This window comes from Oryctolagus cuniculus, chromosome 5 (genome assembly GCF_051225735.1).
Source record: "Oryctolagus cuniculus isolate XC-2025 breed Fujian yellow rabbit chromosome 5, ASM5122573v1, whole genome shotgun sequence".
Taxonomy (NCBI): Eukaryota; Metazoa; Chordata; class Mammalia; order Lagomorpha; family Leporidae; genus Oryctolagus; species Oryctolagus cuniculus.
The window spans coordinates 15412120-15437298 of record NC_142871.1 but is presented as its reverse complement, the minus strand read 5'-3'; the positions used below and the strand labels follow the sequence as shown (position 1 = coordinate 15437298).

General features: G+C 37.7%; 1 protein-coding gene across 11 annotated transcripts in view; it reads right to left on the bottom strand.

Moving 5' to 3' along the window:
* Nucleotides 1-25179, bottom strand: part of SYNE1 (spectrin repeat containing nuclear envelope protein 1) — a 551459-nt gene that overhangs the window by 318744 nt on the left and 207536 nt on the right. For 10 of the 11 annotated variants that reach the window (XM_089332568.1, XM_070073379.2, XM_070073388.2 and 7 more), the window contains 10 exons: nucleotides 21161-21273; nucleotides 20456-20624; nucleotides 14075-14171; nucleotides 13279-13481; nucleotides 9509-9673; nucleotides 8897-9049; nucleotides 7812-7955; nucleotides 5441-5614; nucleotides 1995-2153; nucleotides 1277-1441 (listed from right to left, as the gene is read on the bottom strand). In XM_089332568.1, the coding sequence (XP_089188694.1) occupies nucleotides 1277-1441; nucleotides 1995-2153; nucleotides 5441-5614; nucleotides 7812-7955; nucleotides 8897-9049; nucleotides 9509-9673; nucleotides 13279-13481; nucleotides 14075-14171; nucleotides 20456-20624; nucleotides 21161-21273 (1542 nt within the window). Of the gene's footprint in view, nucleotides 1-1276; nucleotides 1442-1994; nucleotides 2154-5440; nucleotides 5615-7811; nucleotides 7956-8896; nucleotides 9050-9508; nucleotides 9674-13278; nucleotides 13482-14074; nucleotides 14172-20455; nucleotides 20625-20689; nucleotides 20731-21160; nucleotides 21274-25179 lie in introns of those variants that run through there. The other variant, XM_051855264.3, reaches the window with a different exon arrangement.

The following is a 25179-nucleotide window of genomic DNA, read 5'->3' as shown; positions in this document are numbered from 1 at the left end:
CTAGAGAGCTGGCCATACCAACTCTCTCTGTGCCACGTGAGGACACAGGACAAGCCCACCACCTGCAAGCCAGGAAGAAGGCACTCCCCAGGATCTTAAAATAGTGGCAACTCTGAACTTGGACTTTCAGCCTGCAGAACTGTGAGAAGATAAATTTGTTGCTGAATCCACCACTCAATTTTGTTATGCAATCTAAGCAGAACAGGACAATACTTGTGTAGACACATCTGTGGCTGATCCCCCACAGCCTCAGGTACATGTATGCAGAGATAAGGTGAAACAACCCTGATTGGAAACATAAAGAGCTATTCTACAGAGGTGTACAGATGAAATGTTTTGCATTTGGTCACAGAAATTAACCCTGTAGTTAGTAGCCTGTGTCAAATCCATTGCTCATCTTTTGAGAGGGTAATTTAAATAACTATTCACTGAAATTTCAGGAAAAAACAACTCAAATACACATTTCTCAAGTGCTATCTCTCTAGATTTCATATTTTACTAATTTTTTGATACTAATACAACTTAAACAAGTATAATGAACAAGGATATAGCTTCATAATACTGGGACAAGATGTGTAAAGCAGCTATGAGACTTCACATGCTTTGATGTGGATTTATAAAAGGAACACAAAGGATATAGACGCTATTCTCAAGTTGCCTTTCAAAAGAATCTTTAGTTGCAAACAAATTATTTTGCTAAATAATAGATTTAGTAATTAGAGAACTCTCCAACTTAGTCATTTAGAGAGCCTTAATTATCCTGGGCCTCTTGCTGTTCCAGGGGCTTAAGAATTGTCAGTTGGGGGTGGGTGGGCATTAGGCCTATCAGTTAAGACATGCGTTAGGACACCCACTTGCATCCCATTGTTCCTGGGTACAATATCCAGCTGACTCAGACTTGGGAGGCAACAGCGATGGCTCAAGGACATGCTTCCCTGCACCAACAGAGGAAATCCAGATTGTTTCTGGCTCCCATTTTAACCCCTGGCCTAGGGCCATTGCAGCCATTTGAGGAGTGACCCAGGGGATAGGAGATCAAACGCCCTCTCTCTCTCCTCCAAATAAATTACTTTTTGAAAATTAAATGGGCAAGTATAAGCTAATCAATTGCTCTTGAAGTTCTTTTTGCCATTGTCTCTTTGAGTCTCATACCTAAAAAGTTCTGCCTTCCTCACTCATCTCCCCTCTCCACCTGTTAGATCACAACGCTCGGTATTTGCGCATCCCAGGCCACCTGTTTATGCACTCTTTATGCACTCGGGGAGGGTGGACTCACAGTGTGCCTCCGCAGGAGTTCTTCAGGATCTCCCTTCTCCTGCAAGCCCTCCTGTGCCATACGCAGCACCTTCTCCAACTCTGCTCGAGATTCCTCGAATTTCTTCATCAAGCGACTGTTGGTTTCCACATGCTTCTTCCAGTCTCCAGTTTTCTTTACCATGTTCTTGATGTAAAACAAACAATTGATTCTAGGACCCCCATGGATACCAAAATCTGTGGATACTAAAGTCCCTTATATAAAATGGTGTCATATTTGCATTTAGCGTAAGTACATCCTCTCATATACTTTAAATCATCTCTGGATTACTTACTTATAATACTTAATACAAATGCAGTATAAATAGTTGTTATATTGTATTGTTTATGGAATGACAAGTTTATATATGTTCACTGTGAATGCATTTTTTTAAAAACTATTTTTGATTTGTGGTTGATTGAATCTATAGATGTGGAATAAACTATGATCATAATGTGATACTGTTTTCTCATTATTGAAATTACCATTGTGTCAGATTATTAGGTTTTAAAAAACACTTGGAAGACATTATGTTATGATGAGATTCACTCTTTTAAACCGATATTAGAAAAAGTAGTGAAAACATTGATTTAAACATCAAGCAAGGTGTTTACAAGCCTGAGCGCCCAAGTGGTAATTACCTGTTCTCAGTTTTTACATTTTTCCTGGCTCACAGCACTAAAGCAGGAGAGAAAATTACCTGAAAAGCAACATGAACATCTGCAATCTGTCTTTGCAGCTTCGTCTGATCAAAATGTTTTAATACATTGCTCAAGGTCACAAACTTTTGAACACTTTGACTGCCTTTCTCAACGAGTGTCAAAGTTTTCTTACAGCTTTCTTGACAAGCTAACAGTTCCTACAAAGAAAGGAAAGCATAACAATATTATTTACAAGTTAAAGAGAAGGAAAGTGACGAACCTTACGAATAATAACATTATATAGCATTTAGTCTTTTAGTCAGCAATGAGGAAAATAAAAAAAAATACAGGGGGAATCAAAAGCACAGGGGGACATTTCAATAGAGCTCAATTAGAAGAAATCACTAGAGTCAGTGCTTTTATGTAAAGTATTTAAATATCACCATGAGTTTGAGATTTTACATATTTCGTGAACATTTCAATGACAGTAAGGAAATGACACAGCATCACAATTACTACTTGTCCAGTGTTTGCTTTCCTCCAGTCAGTTGATAGGGCTAAGGTTTATTTAAAGAACAGCCATAAAATCAATCTACATGTCATGGATTTATTTAAAAAAAAAAAGATTGATCAATTTGAATCAGAGTTGCACAGAGGGAGAGATAAAGACATCTTCCATCTGCTGGTTCACTACCCAGTAGACCACAATAGCCTAGGCTGGACCAGGTGGAAGTTAGGAACCAGGAGCTTCACCTAGGCTCCCACATGGTTGACAGGGGCCCAAACACTTGGGCCATCTACTACTTTTTCCAGGCCAATAGCACGGAATTGGATTGGAAGTAGAGCCTCTGGGGCTTGAACCGGTGCCGATATGGGATGCCAGTATTGTAGACAGTGGCTTTACTCGCTATGCCATAGCACTGGTGTCAACACATGTTTTATCCCACCAAATCAATTTAGCACTAAAGTGTTCGCATTTTACTGGAAGAGTCCATTGGCAGATTACATGTTACTTCTATATCCTAAATTTATGATACTTGAACTCCTAAGATTCTCAGGTTATCATCTTCATTATTGAATTTGTGGATTCCAGATCCAACTCAGAAAATGCAACAGAGGGACCAGCACTGTGCAACAGTGGATAAAGCCACTGCCTCCAGTGCCAGCATCCCATATGGGCAGCAGTTAAAGCCCCAGCTGCTCTACTTCTGATCCAGCTCCCTGATGATGCCTGGGAAAGCAGCAGAAGATGGCCCAAGTGCTTTGGTCTACACTCATGTGACAGACCCAGATGAAGCTTCTGTCTCCCTGCTTTGACCTGGCCCAGCCCCAGCTATCTGGGGGGTAAATCAGCAGATGGAAGAGCACTCAGCCCTCACTCCTCACCCTCACTCTGCCCTTCAAATAAGTAAATCTTAAAAAGAAAATGTAGCAGACCAATGAGTCTGGGGAAGATGTGTGGATGTTACACATTAGCAGGATGAGATGCAACAGTGACTCACAGAACTTCCACCTGACTATCACAGGGATTTCTGCAGTAAGTATCATGGAAATACAATCCCAAGGTAGAATCATTTTTTTTTTCACTTGAATGAACACCACTTGTATTTCAACACCTTAATTGCTTTGAAAAAATATTTCTCATAGCTCGTATTTTTGGCTATCTAGATGTAAATATTTTTAAAATTCTTATTTCAGAGATAAATACACACAGAGAAAGAGAGAGAGAGAGAGAGAGAGAGAGAGAGAGAGAGGGAGGGAGGGAGGGAGGGAGGGAGGGAGGGAGGGAGGGAGGGAGGGAGGGAAGGAGGGAAGGAGGGGGAGAGAGAGCGAGAGAGAGAGAATGAATAAATGAATCTCTTCTATATACTGTTTCTGTCTCCAAAGCTTCCACTAGCAGCCAGGATAAGGCCGGACTGAATCCAGAACTCAATCTAGATCTCCCTCGTGGGTGGAATGGACCCCAGTATTTGAATCATCACTTGCTGTCTCCCATTGTGTGCATTAACAGGAAGGTGGAATGGGAAACAGCTGGGACTCAAACCCAGCACTCTGATATGGGATGTGGGCACCCAAAAGTGTCTGAACAGCTGTGCCAAATGCCTGCCCCAATCTAGTCATCAATATTAACAGCAGGGTTTTTGTCTTGTTTTGGGAAAATGGAATAAGGCATACATTTTCCTTTTGAAGATTTAGGAGATAAAATGTTGTTAAATATATTATAAAATGATTAATATTTATTAATAAGAGTATAAATATTATTTCAACATGGAAAGATTATATGATAATGATAGCAATTTATAACAATTTGAGAATGTAGGAAATAGTATGTTTTAAAATATAAGAAAAAATTTTTATCCAATATTTTGAGAATCTTTGTTTGGTGGTATAATCATTGGGGTCTCACTGTGGATAATAGTAAGAATGTTACTTATGGAGTATATACTACCAGGTATTACCACTTTAATTTTTAAAAAGGAATCAAAACTAATCAAGGTTTTGTAATTTGCCTAAGATTTGAATATCTGTCTGGCTCATTTCAGACACTCTCTACTCTGTATACTAGGAGATGCCACGCTCTTTCCCCAAATCTATGGGAATTAATACAGGAGTATAGTTATTTCTTTTATCATCATATATATCTAAATGTACATATAATAGATATTTGTATGTTTGCAAGGAATCAATTAAGGAACATACACTTTTTAAAAATGAAATTAACCATTTCAGCAGTTAATGAGGTAACAGGTATTATTCAAAGTTATGTGTGGGAAACTGCTCTAAATGATTTCCTAAAAGAAAGCCAATATAAAGAGAAACATGTGTGTGCACATGTGAATTTTCTATCCTTTAGAAAATGCAAATGAGAATGTATTATACTTTTTTATGGGCTTTGATGGTGAAAAATAATCCCTGGAGTCAATGGCAGAAAGATACTGCAAGAAAAACAAACAAGTACAAAAGCAGAGAGGTTAATAGAAAGCCCTTCTACTAAGGGCATCCTTTTGGTTTCAAAAGAGAGCGGTGGCTGGCTTGGACTGTCTCAATCATATTCTTTATTTCATACAGACAACATGAATATCTCACCTTTTATACCTGGAGATCTGAATGTGCAGCATGGGTGTGCACAGAGCAGCTGCTCAACACTTGTTGGGTCCTGTCAGCTCACCACACTGCCCAGTTCATAGGAGGAGAGCCAAGTGCTCAAAACAAACTGGCCTTCCAAATTTTGCTTAAGTCCATGAATTTATTAATGAGATAATTAGTGCCTGTCTCTAACAAACCTAGTTTGCACCTCAGGATTCAGCTTAGCTCTCCCCGGAAAAATAATTCAATTTCCTTTCACCAACAGTGGTTAGGTTTGCATCATTGGACAAGGCATGAATTTTTGTTTTTTCATTATTAATACTGTACTATTTTAGAAATGTTTTTGTCCTGAATTTCTATTCAGTCTCATTAAACATGCATTAAAATAATTATGCTTCCTGAAAGAGATTTTTCTTACCTGGTGTTTTTGTTTAAAAAGAGCACTAGATTGTGCTTCATGCTCAAGAACCGCTATAATTTCATTGATTTTTCCAAGTGAGTCATAAAAGCACGTCATCTGCTTTTCTAATTCCTCCAACGGCACCAGCAGCTGCTGAGACTCATAAAGGAGTGGGGAGCAACATTCTTTGACCTTTAGAAATACAAAGACAAACACCCCGTGAAAGAGCGTTGGGTACCAGAGGCTCTGGCACCATTCATAGCTCCTACAAACATTTTCTTTAGTGACATGGTCATTCAATGCTTAGAAATATCCAAAGACACTTTTAACATGCTTCCTGTATATTATTAAATTCTGCTATAAAAATACTACTGCTGCAGCAAACGGCTTTTTTTTTTTCACATGAGAATTCATCTAAATTGTCCATCTAGACAGCATTTTCTAACCTCAATGATGGCTGTTGGTAAGCAGATGGCACCAAATTCTACTTCATAAACCATGTTAGAAGATGTCTCCCTCATCTGAGTTGGCTCAGCCCTTATCTTTCACTTGTTTTTTAAAAAATGCTATCAGCTCATACACCTGCATTTCCTTCATGAAGGGATCATAAGGTGGAGTCCAAGAGCTTCATAAAGTATCTGCCTTCTCATGTTTATCCAGGATCTTAGAATTCTCCAAGGACTTTATAATTCATCACCTTCCTAATTTATTTAATATTATTAATACAAAGAAAATCAATATTTTAGTAAGAGAAAGTGCTTTGTTTTCATAAAGTATGAAGACAATAATATGTTAAATTTAGGTGTGATATTTTGAAAATAATCCTTGAAGAAAGTGGGAGGTACCAATTTGTTAGACTATTATATGTAGAAGTTCCCACACAGAAATATTTTCTGGGGTATTCTGCCAGAAGGATACACTCATCAAAACAAAACAAACAGGGGCTGGTGCTTTGGCATAGGAGGTAAAGCTGCCACCTGCCATGCTAGCATTCCATGTGGGTGCAGGTTTGAGTCCGTCTGTTCCACTTCTATCCAGCTACCTACTAAAGTGCCTGGGAGAGCAGAAGATAATGGCCTAGGTCCATGGGCCCCTGCACCCATGTTGAAGAAGCTCTTGGCTCCTGGCTTTGGACTGGCACAGTTCTAGCCATTGCAGCCACTTGGGGAGTGAACCAGTGAACCTCTGCAACTCTGCCTTTCAAATAAGTAAGTTTTTAAAACAAAACAAAACAAGAAAAAAAGCCAAACTGCTAGCTTTCTACTGCAATAAGCCTCAGTTAAAATCACCCTGTAAAAAACCTAGAGACTAGGCCAGCGCCCCCCGGCTCACTTGGCTAATCCTCTGCCTGCGGTGCTGGCACCCCGGGGTTCTAAGTCCCCGTATGGGCGCTTGTTCCAGTCCCGGCTGCTCTGCTTCTGATCCAGCTCTCTGCTATGGCCTTGGAAAGCAGATGATGGCCCAGGCCCTTGGGACCCTGCACTCACGTGGGAGACCCAGAAGAAGCTTCTGGCTCCTGGGTTCGGATTGGTGCAGTTCAGGCTGTTGTAGCTATCTGGGGAAGGAATCAGTGGATGGAAGCTCTCTCTCGCTCTCTCTCTCTTTCAAATAAATGAATAAATTAATCTTTTAAAAAACACAAAATGTTTCTACTTATTTATGTAATAACTTTTATCAAAAGTTAATTACCCAATGTTAGAGGACTTCACAAACAATATTATTGATTCAACTCAAATTCAGAGAACAGATCTCAATTGAACTTTCAAAGCTGTTAAGAAAAGATTTCCAAATAAAATAGGAAAGACCTATGGCTAATGCTTGTAAGCATCAAGCACCCTGTACGGAAGTGTCATAAACATGTATGTGGTAAGCCTAAACTGAGCTCTGTCAGATGAGGACAAAATTTCCACTGCTTTGTGTCTTTGCTGCAGAAGACAATAGAAATAAATGTAAAGTGGAGGAACGTCGAGTAAATATCAATAATTCTCATTTCAACATATGACTTGCTCTTTTTCCTAATCCTCTTATTCTTTATGTTAGTTACCTTTACCTCTCTGTTTCATCACATTTTAAACTTCTCTAATCTATAAAATGCATACCTATTAAAATGTAGTTATTGCTACATTTTTAGCTACTATTACTAAATTTAGCAGCTATTACTACTAAATAACAAAAGTGATTCCTGGTATCATCCTCATAGTTCATTTTTTAAGTTCACTACAAAGTTACTAAATGCCAAAGTTACTAAACTAAGAATTCCAATGGGAAACAGAAGCATAATTTGTCACCAAGTCAACCACTTGCCAACAGTTGAAATGAGGCCCTAAATCAGGCTTGTTGAAGGCAGAGTTGGCACCACACAGTGTGGCACATTCAAGAATTTTCCCACCTTGGTTAGCTGTTCTTTGAGCCCAGACATGGTTGCAAACATTTTATTGGCTTCTTCTTGGGAGCTTTCTTTGGTAATGAGGTGTGCTGTCTTTGTAATCATCTTGTATTGTGCATCCATCACAGGTACCCTCTGCTCAATATCCTGTGCAAATCATTGGAACAGGCAGATTAGCACCTGGCACATCTTCAACTTCAGGATTCCACAAAAGGCAGAACCAAGGTCAGCTTGCATGGTGCAACACTCTATGCCTGAAGCAAACTCACGGATTCCAGTTATTACTGTCCTTTGTTACTAACATATTGGTAGTATTATACAAAAAACTAAAAGCTTCTCAGTAAAAGTGTTTAAAAATCCATTAACAAGTATTCTTTGCGCTTTCAAACAAAATCTATGATACTATATTGTGAAAGTATTATGTCATATAAAGGTATATTATTAATTTTGAGTATTTCTGACTCTAAAGATTGACTTATTTTCTCTTTAAAAAGCAACATATTGTCATTGTTGAAAACCTATGAATTATAGATATTAAGAGAATGAAAATTTAAATTACTTATAGCCTTCTTACTCAATGATAAGCAAAGGTAACATGTCTATATCATTAATCTTTTTTAGGGAATGCTAACATCCACCCAGTTTCATGAAAACAGTTTATATCAGTTTTAATTTTTCTCATTGAACAATTTATTTAAATATCTTTCCATGTTGTTAAATATTCTCCTGCACTTCATTTTTGAGAGGTGCAGGCTATACGAGGTATGTGATCACCACAATACATGTAATCATTTCCTTTATTATTGGAAGTATTTATGCAAAGTTGCTATCCAGATGTATCCTGTTTTCTCATTTTTTACAATTTGGTTGTTTAAAAAAATCTCCAATAGAAAAACTATTTTGAAGTTACTTTGTGTGATCAAAACATATCTTAAAAATATATTTTTATGAGTGCAAATCAGGATATACAGATATGTCAAAATGGCCACAGGAGACAGTGTCAGCTTCTACAATGATCTGAGTAACCACAACAATGTTTATTTTCACTGTAGAATAGTTTTGCACTTTGGTGTCCAGAAGACCCTCACCTCCAAGTCTTGAATTAACAACTTGACATTCATGAAGGAGACTTCTAAGGGGTCAGAAAATTTCTTACGAGCTTCAGCTGCAAAACTCAACAGCACAGTAACACAGTCTGTGTACTCTTTCTTCATTCTGTCCATGTCATCAGCCCTGGCGTACTGCAAGACAAATGGAGGGACACCTTGAAAGCCATCACACTGAGTTCAGAAGCCCACAAACTTCACTTTGGCACACTGCCCTATTCTCTGGAATTGTTAAATGCTAGAATGACTCTCATTCCTGATTCTTAATTTAGATAAATTTGAAGAAAGTCCAACTGCTCTGAAAATAAAAGGAAGTAGCATGGAGATGAAGAACTATAATTTTAAAGGCAAATCATTGCATATAAGTAGGCTCCATATGTCAACATAATCCTTAATCAAACTGCACATTTCTGTAATGTTCCTCCATGATAAATGGAAAAGAATGAATAATGGACTATAAAACATATCACTCAGAAACACATCTATTCCTGCCGTAATGAAGCCATTCTATCAAAATAAAATTGTCTTCACAGCTTGTTTACTATATTTATAACACACACGGCTGAGAGATGAATACAGATTTAAAAGACATACTTGCTTGACTTCCATAAACAACTCCCTCCATCGTCCATTTAGCAACAGTAACTGCTGCTTGAGGTCACGGGAAACCATCTCATCACAAGTTTCAATGAGAAAATTTCCAGCATCATTCATGGTGGTGTGTTGTTGAATCCAATGAGGCAAATTTCTAAAAAAATCCTAAACAATAAATAATACACACTATTATAATTCATGAACTAGATGTTAATGACTGATTTGCAAGTGACCATATTAAGAAAAATATCTTTGAGGGGGCTGGCGCCATGGCTCACTTGGTTAATCCTCCACCTGTGGCGCTGGCATCCCATATGGGTGCTGGGTTCTAGTCCCGGTTGCTCCTCTTCCAGTCCAGCTCTCTGCTGTGGCCCGGGAAGGCAGTGGAGGATGGCCCAAGTGCTTGGGCCCCTGCACCCACATGGGAGACCAGGAGGAAGCACCTGGCTCCTGGCTTTGGATCTGCGCAGCACCGGCCATGGTGACCATTTAGGGAATGAACCATTGGAACCAAGACCTTTCTTTCTGTCTCTCACTGTCTATAACTCTACCTGTCAAAGAAAAAATAAATCTTTGATCTAAAATTTTTAAAGTAAATATGAAATCTCTTTCAAAATGCAAATCTTAATGGTTTCACAAATAGTGTGATAGTTTTATAAATAAATTTATATTTTAATTTTATTTTCCACACATTTTTTTAAGATTTAATTTATTTATTTAAAAGTCAGAGTTAGAGAGAGATATCTTCCATCTGCAGGTTCACTCCCAATGGTTGCAATAACTGGGCTGGTCCAGGCTGAAGCCAAGATTTAATACCTTCTGAGTGTCCGATGTGGGCAGACAAGGACCCAAGTACTTGGGCCATCTTCTCCCAGGCCATTAGCAGGGAGCTGGCCATTAGCAACTGTGATTGAAGTGGTACCCATAGAGGATGCTGGCTTTGGCTTTACCTGCTACACCGAAATGCCAGCACCTAAAATACTATTTTTTTTTTTTTTTTGACAGGCAGAGTGGACAGTGAGAGAGAGAGACAGAGAGAAAGGTCTTCCTTTGCCGTTGGTTCACCCTCCAATGGCTGGTGCACCGCGCTGATCCAAAGCCAGGAGCCAGGTGCTTCTCCTGGTCTCCCATGGGGTGCAGGGTCCAAGTACTTGGGCCATCCTCCACTGCACTCCCGGGCCACAGCAGAGAGCTGGACTGGAAGAGGGGAAACCGCGACAGAATCCGGAGCCCTGACCAGGACTAGAGCCCGGTGTGCCGGCACCACAGGCAGAGGATTAGCCTATTGAGCCACAGCACCGGCCTCTAAAATACTATTTTTTAAAGATTGCTTTGTGTGTGTATGTGTGTGTGTGTTTGTGTGTGTTTGTGTGTTCAGAAGAATATCTGCATTTCTTTATGTGTAAGGGACTCACAGTCTTCAGGCTGGTAAATGCCAGTTAGAGTGTCACATAAAAGGCATACTAGGTCAGGGGCATTTAAAAAAAGCTTGAACTACTCTTTTTGATTTTAAAATCTGAATATAGTATATTAAAACAGAAGACAAACATCAAAGGAAAACTTTTTAAATGAAATACTAAATTTAAAGACAAACAGCAGCATACTTTCTTACCTAAGGGTACACACTTGGCACTAAAACGTTTCTGATTCATTTAAAATAAAATACACATGTTTGCACATGCAGACACACGGATCACAGTAAAAGCCAAATACCAGAGATAATTCAAAATACTTTTCCTAAGCCATGTGTAGCAGAACTTTCAGTGTCAATAGATGAGAACACTTCTGTATCTGGAGCTGAGCGGCCTTTGGATCCAATTAACACATAGGACATTGACTAGGACTCCACTAGTCTGATCAAAAAGATTAAAATCTGTGGGCAGCATTGCAGCACAGTAGGTGAAGCTGATGCTTGAGACACTGGTTTGATTCCTAGTTGTTCTGCTTCCAGTCCAGGTTTCCGCCATTGTGCCTGGGAAGGCAGCGGATGATGGCCCAGGTACTTGGATCCTTGCTATTCATGTGGGAGACTAGAATGGAGTTCTTTGCTCCTGGCTTCAGCCTGGCCCAGCACTGGGTGTTTCAGCATTTGGGGAATAAACCAGCAGATAAAAGATATTTCCCTCTCCCATACTGTCTCTGCCTCCTCTCTGTCACTCTGCCTTTTAAATAAAGAAATGTTTAGAAAGAAAGCCAAAATCTGTATGGTTACATAGTTACTGCTTTTTTTGACTATACAAATGTATATGAAATATAGAATGGTAAAACATTTTTAAATAACTATCTACAACTGTAGAGGAACCAATCTTGGATAGCAAGCAGTAATTCTAACACATGTATTATATTACTCTTGTTCTTTAAAAATTATTATTTATGTGGGAGGCAGACACACACACACACACACACACACACAGAAATAGACAGTGTACCTATCTGCTGATTCATTCCCCAAATGCTAGCAACAACCAGGACTTGTCAAATCTAGGAGCCATAAATGCAACCCAGGTCTCCCACATGGCTGTTGGGAACCCAATTATCTGATCCATCGCTGCTGCTTCCAGGGTACACTTTGGTGGGAAGCTGGAGTCAGGAGTTGGAACTGGAAATCAAACCTGGATAATCAAATGTGGGGATATGGGTATCCTAATTACTAGGCTGAATGGCCACTTCTAAATGCACTATATTTCTTAATGGGAGCCTCACATGTTGATGTCTTTGACATATACATTGATTTTTCATGTAAAGGTTCCAGACTTCTGTTAACAATAATATGCATAGGTTTCAGTCCATTTCTGCGATACTTACATGTAAGTGACATTAAAGTAAAACATTGACTCTTACATGCAAACACTCATATACATTGTAAATGGTGTAAAAGGAATCACTCCTCAGAATTACACCTTTCGCTGGGGATTGATAAAATCCAAAAATGAAAATGTAGACAAAAAAATGTGATGTTCCAGATGTCCTACTGGTGTTTGCCTCCAATTAAGCACTATGTTAGCTGAAGTTGTTTTGTTTTCCCATGAGATTAGGAAATCCATATCCTAGACTTGCCCTTTCCTTTACAGACCCCTGGACTGTCCTTGGGGTTTGGATGACCTTCCATCTCTTACAGCTTCTTTGAATGTAAAAGTCAAAGGCTGGACTCCACAGAAAAGGAACTGTTTGAACAGAGGTTTTGCTAAGCAGTATATTTATTGGTTCAAAATAACTAACCTGAAGTGCAACTTTTTAGGTAAAGGTAGGATTCTCAAGTGTTTTTTTGTTTGTTTGTTTGTTTTTTTGTTGTTTTGTTTTTTTGGACAGGCAGAGTTAGACAGTGAGAGAAAGAGAGACAGAGAGAAAGGTCTTCCTCCCGTTGGTTCACCCCCCAGATGGGCACTACAGCCAGCGCACTGCGCCGATCCAAAGCCAGGAGCCAGGTGCTTTCTCCTGGTCTCCCATGCGGGTGCAGAGCCCAAGCACTTGGGCCATCCTCCACTGCCTTCCTGGGCCACAGCAGAGAGCTGGACTGGAAGAGGAGCAACCGCGACAGAATCCGGGGCCCTAACCCAGACTAGAACCCAGGATGCTGGTGCTGCAGGTGGAGGATTAGCCTAGTGAGCCGCGGCGCCGGCCAAGGATTCTCAAGTTTCTCTTGCAAGCATATACCACCTAAGAAGTCTGTCACTTGTATTGATGAAAAATTGAAAAAATAGAGTAACAGAAAAAAGTCTCATTTCTACAACTGCAACAATATTTTTTTCTTTCGTATGAAAGCCTCTTACCTTTTTGGCATTTTCTGATTGATTGAGCATTTTTTCGGCATCCTCTAGCCAGGCTTGAAGACTAGCCACCGTATTGCCATAGCGATCCCAGTTAGAGATCACTTCCTCCAGCATGCTCCGCACACTCCTGACTTCTACTGAGAGATTCCGCCACTGAGCAGTGGTTTCGGTCATGAACTTCATAACATTCTCAGCTTCTTCCACTAAAACAGATAAAACCAATTACAAACTTCATTTTTTAAATCCTCAATGTCTTCTTTCTGCTGTCTTTTATACTGGTCTACTGAAGCCCTAAGCACAAAAGCTATGTTTCTAGCAGATGTTTTTACAAATGGAAAACATGTTTTACAAATTGTATCTTAACACTTACTCAAGTTCTCATTCAATTGATTATGATAATCAAGTTTTTCCAATTTGTTTTGCTACAATCCTTAGAATTTAAAATAGGCTGAAAATTTTCCATTTAGAAAATGCTTATTTAGCTATTCTTAGAAGCTCTCAGTCTCTCTCTCTCTCTCTCTCACACACACACACAGTGAGAGCAAGAAGGAGGGAAGGAGGGAGGAGAGAAAGAGGGAGAGAGGAGGGAGAGAATGGAGAGAGAGAAGGACAAAAATTATTATGCATGGTTAGATATTGCAAAAAGTTAAGTAGATTAAATCCAGTGTCTCCAGGCCAATGACTTGGCCATGTAAGGATTCTGCAGAGAAAAAAAAAAAAATGATTTGATCACAAAAAACCCTACTCTACATCCTATCTCGTTCCAGCCTGCAATAAACCCTGCAGGGTACATTACCTGAACCATCTGCTTTGACGTACATCTCAGCTGTCTGTTTCAAGATCTGGTACGTCACTTCATATTGTTCAAAGAACTTGCTGTTTTCTATAAAAGACTAGAAAAGGAGGAATGGTTAGAAGAGAGTAAACATCAGCCTTATATAGGAATGGTAAAGACGATTTGTTTTCAACATAGTTATATGGATATTTTACCCAAATTCTCCAATTTCCTTCTTGAAAATACAAATGAATTCCACTTCCACAAGTAACTAAGATTATACTGAGCACATAAAATTGATTCTGCACTGTTGATTCTAACTCAACACTAGACAGAGAAAATATTCTATTTCTTTGCCACCCACCCAATGGTTTGTTCTTTGAAAAGACAGAAATTTCTCCAGAGAAGTAGGGCTTAATGTTTAGAAAGCACTAAATTTGGAAGAACATTTTAAAATATCCCACTGAGATTTAGCTGTGGGAATCTGTTATTCTTTAAACATTATTATGGGTGAATGACTGTTTTGAGGAAATTCAGATTATAAATAAATGATGTTACACAAATACTTCCCTTAAAATAAAACATAGGTAGAAAAATTTAATTATGTATTTCATCTGTGTTATCAGTGGTCTCACATTTATCATGTTCAGTATAAAAAATTAGATAATCACACCTAAGTATATCTGTATGTAAATTACATATTTAATAAAGTTATTGTCAGCAAATAGATACTATAAACACTGAGAACATACAAAAATTTAAGAAAATGTTACTGCTAACTCTAAAAATAATTCTTTTTCCAAGAATTTTATTTCTCCTATTAATCAGAAAAATTAATGCAATTATAGAAACACATCACTAAAGGCTTTTTAATATAATGAATTCCTATTATTTTAATACATTAAAATACTTAACAGTGTCACTCATAAAATCCAAAATTTGTCCTCCAAAACCAGTTGAACATCTGTGCAGTATGTTGATGAATGCATAATGTACAGATGAAAAATGCCTGTGTGTAGATGTAAAACTATTCATGCAGCAATTCACAGCCATATGTAGATTTTACTGGTATTTAACATTTTTTTTTTTTTGACAGGCAGAGTGGACAGTGAGAGAGAGAGACAGAGAGAAAGGTCTTCCTTTACCGTTGGTTCACCCTCCAATGGCCGCTGCAGCCAGCGAGTTGTGGCAGGCGCACCCTGCTGATCTGATGGCAGGAGCCAGGTACTTATCCTGGTCTCCCATGGGTTGCAGGGCCCAAGGACTTGGGCCATCCCCCACTGCACCCCTGGGCCACAGCAGAGAACTGGACTGGAAGAGGTACAACTGGGACAGAATCGGCACCCCGACCGGGACTAGAACCCGAGGTGCCAGTGCCGTAGGCAGAGGATTAGCCTATTGAGCTGCAGCGCCGGCTTATTTAACATGTTCTAACATTTAAAAACATACACATGTATGTACACATATACATATACATATATACACCCATTTAATATTTTATGTTCGTACAACATTTACTTATATTCTTCAGGATTTAAGTGAATAAAGAAAGCTAAGAATTAGTTACATGGAATGAGAAGTTCCATGATGAATGCTTTATAACATTAATAGATATTATTATTTTGTTTGAGAATAAAACAATACAACAGAAGTCTGGCTAATTCATTGTTTAGCTTTATGTCTTAGTCCTAACACTTCAGTTGGGGGAAGAAAAATTTATTGGAATGTAAACTTTAAATAATTTAACCAAACAAGCAAATTATCATTTGATGAAAATGTATACCTAATGTTCAAGACACACAGTAGGAAACTGAAGAGATAATTATATGATAAAATTTTTAAAATATCATCCATTTAGTTTGGGCACAAATTTCAAGGAGATAATGGGAAAACAATTGCTCCAAGTGTCAAAGAAACAGGAAATCATGGCTGTGGTGGACAGTATGAAGTATGCTTTTGCTAGAGTAGTTAATTTAAAATGAACAATAGAGAAAGTTTACTTCCACTTTCATTTTTAATTGCTTGGTGAATGCTTTACATATTATACATTTTTCAGGGATTAAAGAATTTTTAAAAATTTGAATGATAGAAAAAGAGAGAGAGAAAGAGAGAGAGAGAGACAAAGAGAGAGAACAAGACTTATCTCTCCAAATACCTACAATGGCTAAGATGGGGCTGGGTCTGGGGCTGAAGCCCAGAGCCAAGAATTCAATCCATGTCTCCATATGGGTGACAGAAAAGAACCACTTGAACCAACACTGCTGCCTTCCAGGGTCTGCACCAGTAAAAGCTAGAATCAGGAAGCAGAGCTAACAGCCTAATCCAGGTACCCTGACGTGGGGCACAGTCTTCTTACTGGTGCCTTAACTTCCTGGACAAATGCCAGCCTCATTAAAGTATTTTTAAACTTCCTATTAGGAAGACCAGGCAATTAATCTTTGAAGGAAGATATATCATTTGTTATTTTAATTTGTATTAGTAAATTTAACTTGACCATATTTTTCTGACTATGAATTAAATCCATTTGACAATGTGAATTATTTGATTAGAATCATTTTAGCAAGAGAACTGCTATGTTTCCTTTGTACTGTGATTTGTCCAGACACACCTCTAAGATAAATGCAAAAGTAAATACAATTGAATTCTTAAAATGATAAAAAGATGATATTTTTTTCAAAATTAGGCTGAAACTTGGCTTTCAAGTTCAATAAATAATCCATGTTAGTTAGGGATCCTTTGGACAAATATCATGTTTTTTCTGATACAGGGTATTTAATAACAGAATACAAGAAATATATAGGAATGCAATGGACATCTTGTGATTTGATTTTGATTTTTAGCCTTATTCATACTCCTGTGGAACTGTGGTCTTTCAACTTTATACTTGATGAATATTATGGTTAGTGGTAAATTAAGCCTGTGATTATAAAAAGTTAATTGAAATCATGTTTTTGGAAATATTGGAGGAAAAAAAAAGGAAGGAGGGGGGTTGAAGGAGGCACTGAGGGAGGGAAGGAACTATGGTTATGTTCTTAGAATTGGACCTATGAAATACATGAAATCTGTTCTGTTTAATAAAAATTTAAAAAATAAAAGCAATAAAGGATGATATTTCAAAAAAAATAGATGCCTCTTATGCCATTAAACTCAAAATACTAGTGGAAGTAACCAGATTTCTATTCTCATGAGATGAGTACAGATATAATAAATGAATAAAACTCATCAATTTCATTTGAGGGGAGCATGTATTAATTTTGTTGTTGTCAACCATTCTGAAAGCAAGAACCAAATCTGTTACCTTCTGATTTACATTACAGTATGCATTTATCAATAGCATTTGGATTAAATTAATTCTATCAAGCATTTGTGAAGTATTTTCTAAGAATTTGTTAAGTACTCAGTGGCTTTATATCTAATCAAGGAAGCAAGTTCTCTGATTCTCCAATCCTTAAAAAAATACTTTGTCATTATTTTTTGTAGATGAATAAAATTGGGTTGGGGCAGGTGCTGTAGCATAGGTTAATCTTCCACCTGTGGCGCCATCATCCCGCATGGGCACCGGTTCTAGTCTCAGCTGCTCCTCTTTCAATCCAGCTCTCTGCTGTGGCCTGGGAAAGCAGTAGAAGATGGCCCAAGCCCTTGGTCCCCTGCACCCATGTGGGAGACCAGGAAGAAGTTCCTGGCTCCTGGCTTCAGATCGGTGCAGCTCCGGCCATTGCAGCCATTTGGGAAGTGTACCAATGGACCTAAGACCTTTCTCTCTGTCTGTCCCTCTCACTGTCTGTAACTCTACCTCTCAAATAAATAAAATAAATAAAATAAAATTGGGTTGAGAATTCAGACTGAGGTAAAGATAATTATGAAATCTTTATAACCAAATAGTACGTTAGCTTTCAGATGATGTGGCAGCATATGGCTTATTATAATACATTTTTTAGGTTCCTAGATAAGATCACATTTAAGAGAGTGACTTTATTATTTAATATGAAACTTTGAAACAATCTGTTCTAAAGAGAACTACACTCCCCCAAACGCCACAAGGATGAGATAGGCTCCCAGGGGCTGATATAGAAGGAAACATTCTGTGTCAGTCTTAGTCCCTTAGAAAAATTCCTGTTTATCATTGTCAGAGAATCGAAAATGAATCTTGATGTGAATGGAAGGGGAGAGGGAGTCGGAAAGGGGAGGGTTGCGGGTGGGAGGGACATTATGGGGGGGGAAGCCATTGTAATCCATAAGCTGTACTTTGGAAATTTATATTCATTAAATAAAAGCTAAAAAAATTTTTTTTGAGAAAGTCTTCTATAAATTCTATAAATTAACAAAGTCACATTTAGCAAACAGCTGATCCATGATTTGACCACATTTTTATGACTGGCGGCCTGGCTTCAACAATCTCTCCTCCAGAATACCATGCTGCCTAGTGCATGGGCAACAACAATGAACAGGCTGGAGAGTGTGAGTGTAAATATTGTCAAGTCCAGACTAACATTAAATGGTACTATATTTATGTGAGACACATGCTTTAGCTCAATAAAATGTGCAATATAGCAATGATTCGGTCTTTTTAGTTAATTTTTTTTCTTTTCATGAGCAATTTTTTGATAGTAACATTCAGTATTTGAACCTCAAGGGCTTTTGATTTAGAAACACTTCCATGTCTTGCCAATTGTACCACCTGGGGTATATAACTTGAACCTTAGCGCTGCAAGACTTTAACATGATTTCTTCAGTGTAGAAAACAATGTCACAATGTCCAGCCTGCAGGGCTGGCGTTGGGAGGAAAAGTGAAATGTCCCACCCCCCAGCAATTAAAACTATTAGACTAAACTGCCTTGAAAGACCTCACAAGAAAGAAACACAAGTGATACACTAGGGTTCTTGCTAGGGGATAAGAATATTAGGGAATGGTCATTCCTGCTACCAATGAGACTGCAATTGTTGCCAAGCAGCTTGCTATTAGCAGCTTAGTGAACTTCTCTTTGACTTTATAGAGTAGGCAGAAAGTTGTGTCTTTTTGCATCATTAAAAATAATTCTACATTTACATATCTGTTGGGAAATTTAAAGTAATTATTAATATCATTGTATTAAGTGTTTTTAAAGTAGTAGAACAGTCCCATTAGGTAGCTAGATTGGATTGGCTGTTTTAAAATAGATAGAACAAAGAATGGATCCCATATAATTAACCACAGTGCTTTGAGTGCAACATTTGATGTGACTAAACCTGAAAATATAAATGCATATCTGTAGTTAATGTTTAAAGGGCTAATATAATTGCTTGAATTTTAAAAAAGTCTCATTACTTTCCAGAATTATTTTAAAAGGAATATATCATAACAGATTTCACATTTTTGACAAATGTTTCTTGGATAATTTTAGTAAATCTAGAAAAAGATTTTACTTTAAACCAGTTAACATCTTTTTACATAAGGGTTATTCATCTATCACTTAGAAAATAAAATTAAAATACAGCAGAATAGATCATGATTCTAAGATGCTTCATTAAAGATATGGTTTCAATGAGAATTCAGTGATAACATATTAGTCATTGTCACTATTCAAGTCATAAATGGGCTTACATTTTAAAATTTCATTGCTTTAACATTTAGAACATTTGCTTTAGCACAAATGAAAGAATATAGGACTAACATGTCATTAATTTTATGAACAAATTTGCCAAGTTTTGGGGGAGGGTGTCATGCCTAATTGTCCAAGAGAAAGTAACTGCCTGGAACAAATATAATGCACAAATTATATATAAATGGAAACACTTAGCTTCAGAAAATAAACTTAATTGTCTTATTAATGCAAGGCTACTAGTCTATGTAGTTACAGTATTATCTATAATGAAAACCCAATGTATGAGATAATTTTTAAAAATTAACTTGGTATAAAGATTCATAGACAAAGTGTTACTTTCCCTGGGTGCACACAAAGCAATGAAGATCAAAGAATGATCATGAAAAACACACCTTAAAAAAAGTGGACAGTTTCTGTGTGGACAATTGAGAACTGCTCTTAATTACCCTGGACTGGATTTCAGAAGACAAGAGGACAGTCTTTCAGAATTTTAGCACAGCTTCCTAGTGAGCTCCAATCAAAGGTGTGAATATGCAATGCAAAAACTTTGAAGCAGTAAAACCAGGCACAATGGTTATGTATGATTCAAGCAGTAAAGCCTTTTTGAAGTATGGGATTTTAAAGAATGAAAATACAAAGAATATAGAGTTACATTTCAGATGATTGTGATAAGCTCATAAACTTACACCTACCCATTTAATGCATCAGTATCTTTATATTTAAATTCAAGTTTCTAGCCATATTGTCAATTAAAATGGTAGTTGTTAGATGCTAAATCCATGGCTCATCTGATTTCACCCTCAAAGCACCAGGGACTTACGATGTAGTTTTGTAGAAGCAGCTCCACTGACTCCCTCCTTCCATACTTGATTATCCAAGACTTGAGCTTTGACTCTGCAAGAACCAGCAGTGAGAGCAGACGGTACTTTAATTCTAGAAATTCCATTTTCATTAAGTGTAGCTCTGATGTGGAGGAAACAAAATGAAACCTAGAAATAAAACACCGAGAGTTTACAGGATGTAACAACCATTAACAGAACGATGCTTACTTAACCTGTTAAATGTCAGCCTTAAATATGATGCAGCCAGAGGTCTTAACACTGGCTCCTCACTGCCTGGAGTACCGATTCCTTTTCTAGCTCTGGGTTTTAAAGGCAAAACATGACTGACTGAAGTCTTTGATTTAGTTCTTTACCCTGCCAACACATCCCTCCCTCCTCTGTTTCTTTTATAAGCTGTTTTTGCAATATTACATAATGTTCCTTACAGAGCAGAATAAAAATACAGCCTATGAAGAAATCATCTCTTTTCCGAGGCTATGGGTACATTCAGGTCCACTCTTTTTAGTTAATATATTAGCACACTGGCAACCTCAGCATATGTCAGGGGAACCCACTTTTTATTTACCAAATGTATGCATGCATATATCTAAAAGATCCAACAATTCACTAGAATGAAATGCAAAAAGCACCCACCTAGCATTTTTTAAGAAAAGGACTTCACTTAAAACCTGACATTCTCTTACCTCTCGGCCATGTCCTCTAACTGATCATGTGGCACTGGGATCCCATTCACAGTCCTGGTCCGGTAGATCTCATGAAATGCTCTTTTGTGGGCATCTGTGTTTTGAAACAGATCCTAAGATACAATTTCAGAAAAATAAAAAATGAGAAAACACATTTCACAGAAGGCTTAGAAGCCAAATTTTCAGTCTGCACCGCTGAGTCAATGCATTCAACAATTTGATCCTGCTACCACTGTCAGATGCAGTCTGTCACTGGCTTCTACCTTGAACAGGAGTCCGGTGTGTGTATATAAGGCACCATGTGAGAACCACATCTAATAATTATGGCATCTTTGAATACACGACACTTTCATAGCAATACATTCAGACATTTTAAAGGCATATGATTCAAAGGAAAACATAATTCCTGCAATACAGAATGATTTCAGCATTTTTCTCCTTCCTCGATTTTGGATATGTTGGTATTTAAAGGCTGAAAGCTAAGCACTACAAACTTAACCCTTTAATTGCAAAAAATTACACTCTCAGTTGTTTTCTTATTTTAAATTCTTCCAGGCTATTATAAGGAGATATTTGCTTGCTTCCTAAGATGTGTCTGTTACATTTCAACATGTTTTGTTAATTTTTTTTGGCTGGAAAATTTCGAACAATTGCGAAGAATATCTCACTTATAGCACAGTGGGAAGATCAAACATGAGGTTAATAAACATTCTTTAGCAATTATATGGAATTATACAGGTTTGGTATATTCAGGTTAATTTGGATCTTTCTGGATTTGCTTGGAACATTTTTCACACTAGAATATTATTTATATAAAGATATGTAAGTATATTTCAAATGTTTGTGAAAAAATAGAATTGAAAGTTGATTTTGGTGCAAAAAATTGAAATCCCTGCACAGTTTTTTTCATGATCTGTATTTCCATGATCTTTTGGAATTAGCTGTATCTCAGCTTCCCAATTTCTCACACAGATGAAGAGTGAAGTGAAAAGAATACACCATAGTTTCTAGAGCTTGGTTTGCTTCCTTGTTGCAAAAATAAATGCTTAACAGTATGTCACTCAATGAAAAGACATATTAGTCCAAGAAAATAATAAATTAAAATATTGTTTCTCTCAAATTGGGATGCATTGAATTTGATAAAACAGAAGGGAAAACAGCCTAAAAGCAAAACACACACGTTTGACAGAAGGCACAAATGGAAGGACTTCATTATAAGTTAAAACGTTAAGGCCCATGTGTATTTGTGTGCATAAGTGACAATACCACTGACAACCTCAGAACCAAGCTTCTGTCCTGATGTCTTCTGCTATGAGCATGTTTTGCCTTGCTTTCAGGCTGTAGGCAACAGCATACGTATTCACAAGTCACTGGTGCCCTGGTAGCCAAGAGCTGCTCACAGAGGACAAAGTTCTGTTCTTGAGATAGCTATTAGTGATGAGTATTTTTGTCACCCTTTACCTCCTTTGTTTGATCCAGACATATTCTTATATTTTTGGTCCTGGTGGAAACTCCCTCAAGGGACTAAAGGATGAACCTGGAGTTGCCACCATGGCTAATTCTTTGTTTTTATTACATCTGACAGTTTTAAATGGCTACTGCATTGAAAAAGTCTTCATGTGATATCAAAATAAACACTTTCACATGTATGACAAAACGATATCTACAGCTGCCTCAGAAAGGATCTCTCCTTATAGAAGAAGCATACATTGTTACACGATTTTTATTCACTTCGTTGGGGACATAGGAAGTAAGAGAAGTCTTTTTTGTCCTTCATTCTATGAGATGTGTCCCAAAACTGGTTCGTGAACCTGTGAACAATAACAACTGAAAAAGCCATCTTGTTCTGTGGAAATATTTATACATTTCCTGCAGATGGAATGTCAACCCTAGTGTCTTTGAGTTGAGTCTTAAAACACTACCATTTCCCCACAGGGTGGGGTGAGGGAGGATGGATGAAAAAAGGTGTTTAAGGCCTGTGCTGCGGCTCACTAGGCTAATCCTCCACCTAGCAGTGCTGGCACTCCGGGTTCTAGTCCTGGTCGGGCCGCCGGATTCTGTCCCGGTTGCCCCTCTTCCAGGCCAGCTCTCTGCTGTGGCCAGGGAGTGCAGTGGAGGATGGCCCAAGTGCTTAGGCCCTGCACCCCATGGGAGACCAGGAGAAGTACCTGGCTCCTGCCATCAGATCAGCGCGGTGCGCCGGCTGCAGCGCGCCGGCCGCGGTGGCCATTGGAGGATGAACCAACGGCAAAAGGAAGACCTTTCTCTCTGTCTCTCTATCCACTCTGTCAAAAAAATAAATAAATAAAAAAAAGAAAAAAGAAAGAAAGAAAGAAAAAGGTATCCTGATACACTGTTGGCAGCGAACGAGTACAACCATTATGGAAAGCAGTATGGAGATTCCTCAGAAAACTAAAAATAGATCTACCATCAGCTATCCCACTCCTGGGAATATAACCAAAGGAAATTAAATCAGCATATGAAAGAGATTCATGTTTATAGCAGCTCAATTCACAATAGCAATGACATGGAATCAACCTAGATGCCCATCAACTGATGTGATATATATACATGATGGACTACTCAGCCATAGTAAAAAATGAAATCCTTACATTTGCAATAAAATTTATGGAACTGGAGATCATATGCTAAGTGAAATAAGCCACAGCCAGAAAGACAAGTGTTCTTCTAGCGTTCAAGTCAACATAGAGAATATATGTATGGATGTCATATCATTTGGCATAGTTATAAATATTGCACCACTGAATCAATCATACCATGTACATGAAAAGGTACCCTCCCTTCCTTCATTATGATCATTGTTATAAATTTCTCATTTTGTGTTTTTTTCAAGAGAAAAATAATATGTGTATGTGAAATAAATATGTATCAAAATAAAAAATAAAAAATGGTTAGAGGAAAAAAGACATAACATTTGAGATACTGATAAATTCTAAAAAAAAAAGAAATGTAAATAGGAAAGGGTAAAGGGAAGTTTTAGGAAGTTGTAACTTCAAAAGGGGTGGCCAGGAGGTGACAAGTAATAGAAGGACATGGAATTTTGTCTTCTGGCCCAAAACACTAATTTGCACACTAAGCATGCACAATATTCATTGAAATATCAAGAAAACCAGAAAAGTACTTATTGTTCCCTCCATTTGAAATTACAAAAGTAATTTTCTAAAGTTACTTCTTAAAACTCATTTTCTCCATTTTCTATTTACAGTTTTTTTTTTTACTGGCACATTTCTTTATATTTATATATGTATTTACTCTTTATTAATATAAAGAGAACAGGTTCCATGCATTCCAAAGGTAAGCTCCAAGAAGACAACAATAATTCCTTCCTTCCACACCTTCCACCCTGAACCACCTCTCCTCTCCCTTTCCTCTCTTCATCAGTTTTTGCAAAGATAAAATTTTAATCCACTGTATACTAACAGGCTTAATTCACCACTAATCATAATATTCAGCAAGTAAAAACTAGGAAGATCACAGTTCCACGAGAGTCTAAATAAGGGCTAAAAATGACTATCATTTTTACAGTTTTCCTTAGAATTTATCAACATCTTAACTGTTGTGACTTTCTCTCCCTTTAACCGTTTCTTTCTTATTAACTGAAGTACTGTTATCTTTTTAGATGTACCTATGAAGTACATGAAATCTGTTCTTTATATTAATAACAATTGTTTTAAAATGTATGCATGTACACAAAAGTATTTAAATTTTTCTCATTTTATCTTTTATATAAACATATATACCATTTTTCTCAAAACAGATATTAATGTCACAAAGTGAGGAATTCATGACAATGATCATAATGTGGGAAGAAAACCAGGAAATAGACTGATGAGAGCATTCTGAGGATGAAGGAATAAGTGCATGAAACACTGCGAATGGAAGAGGTAAGATGAGGACTGAGCATTGGCCACTGGGTGAGGAATGAGGCAAACCCTGGTGAATTCCGCATGGGTAGAACAGGAAGGGAAGTGTGTGATTAGAACAGTCCTAGGAAGACT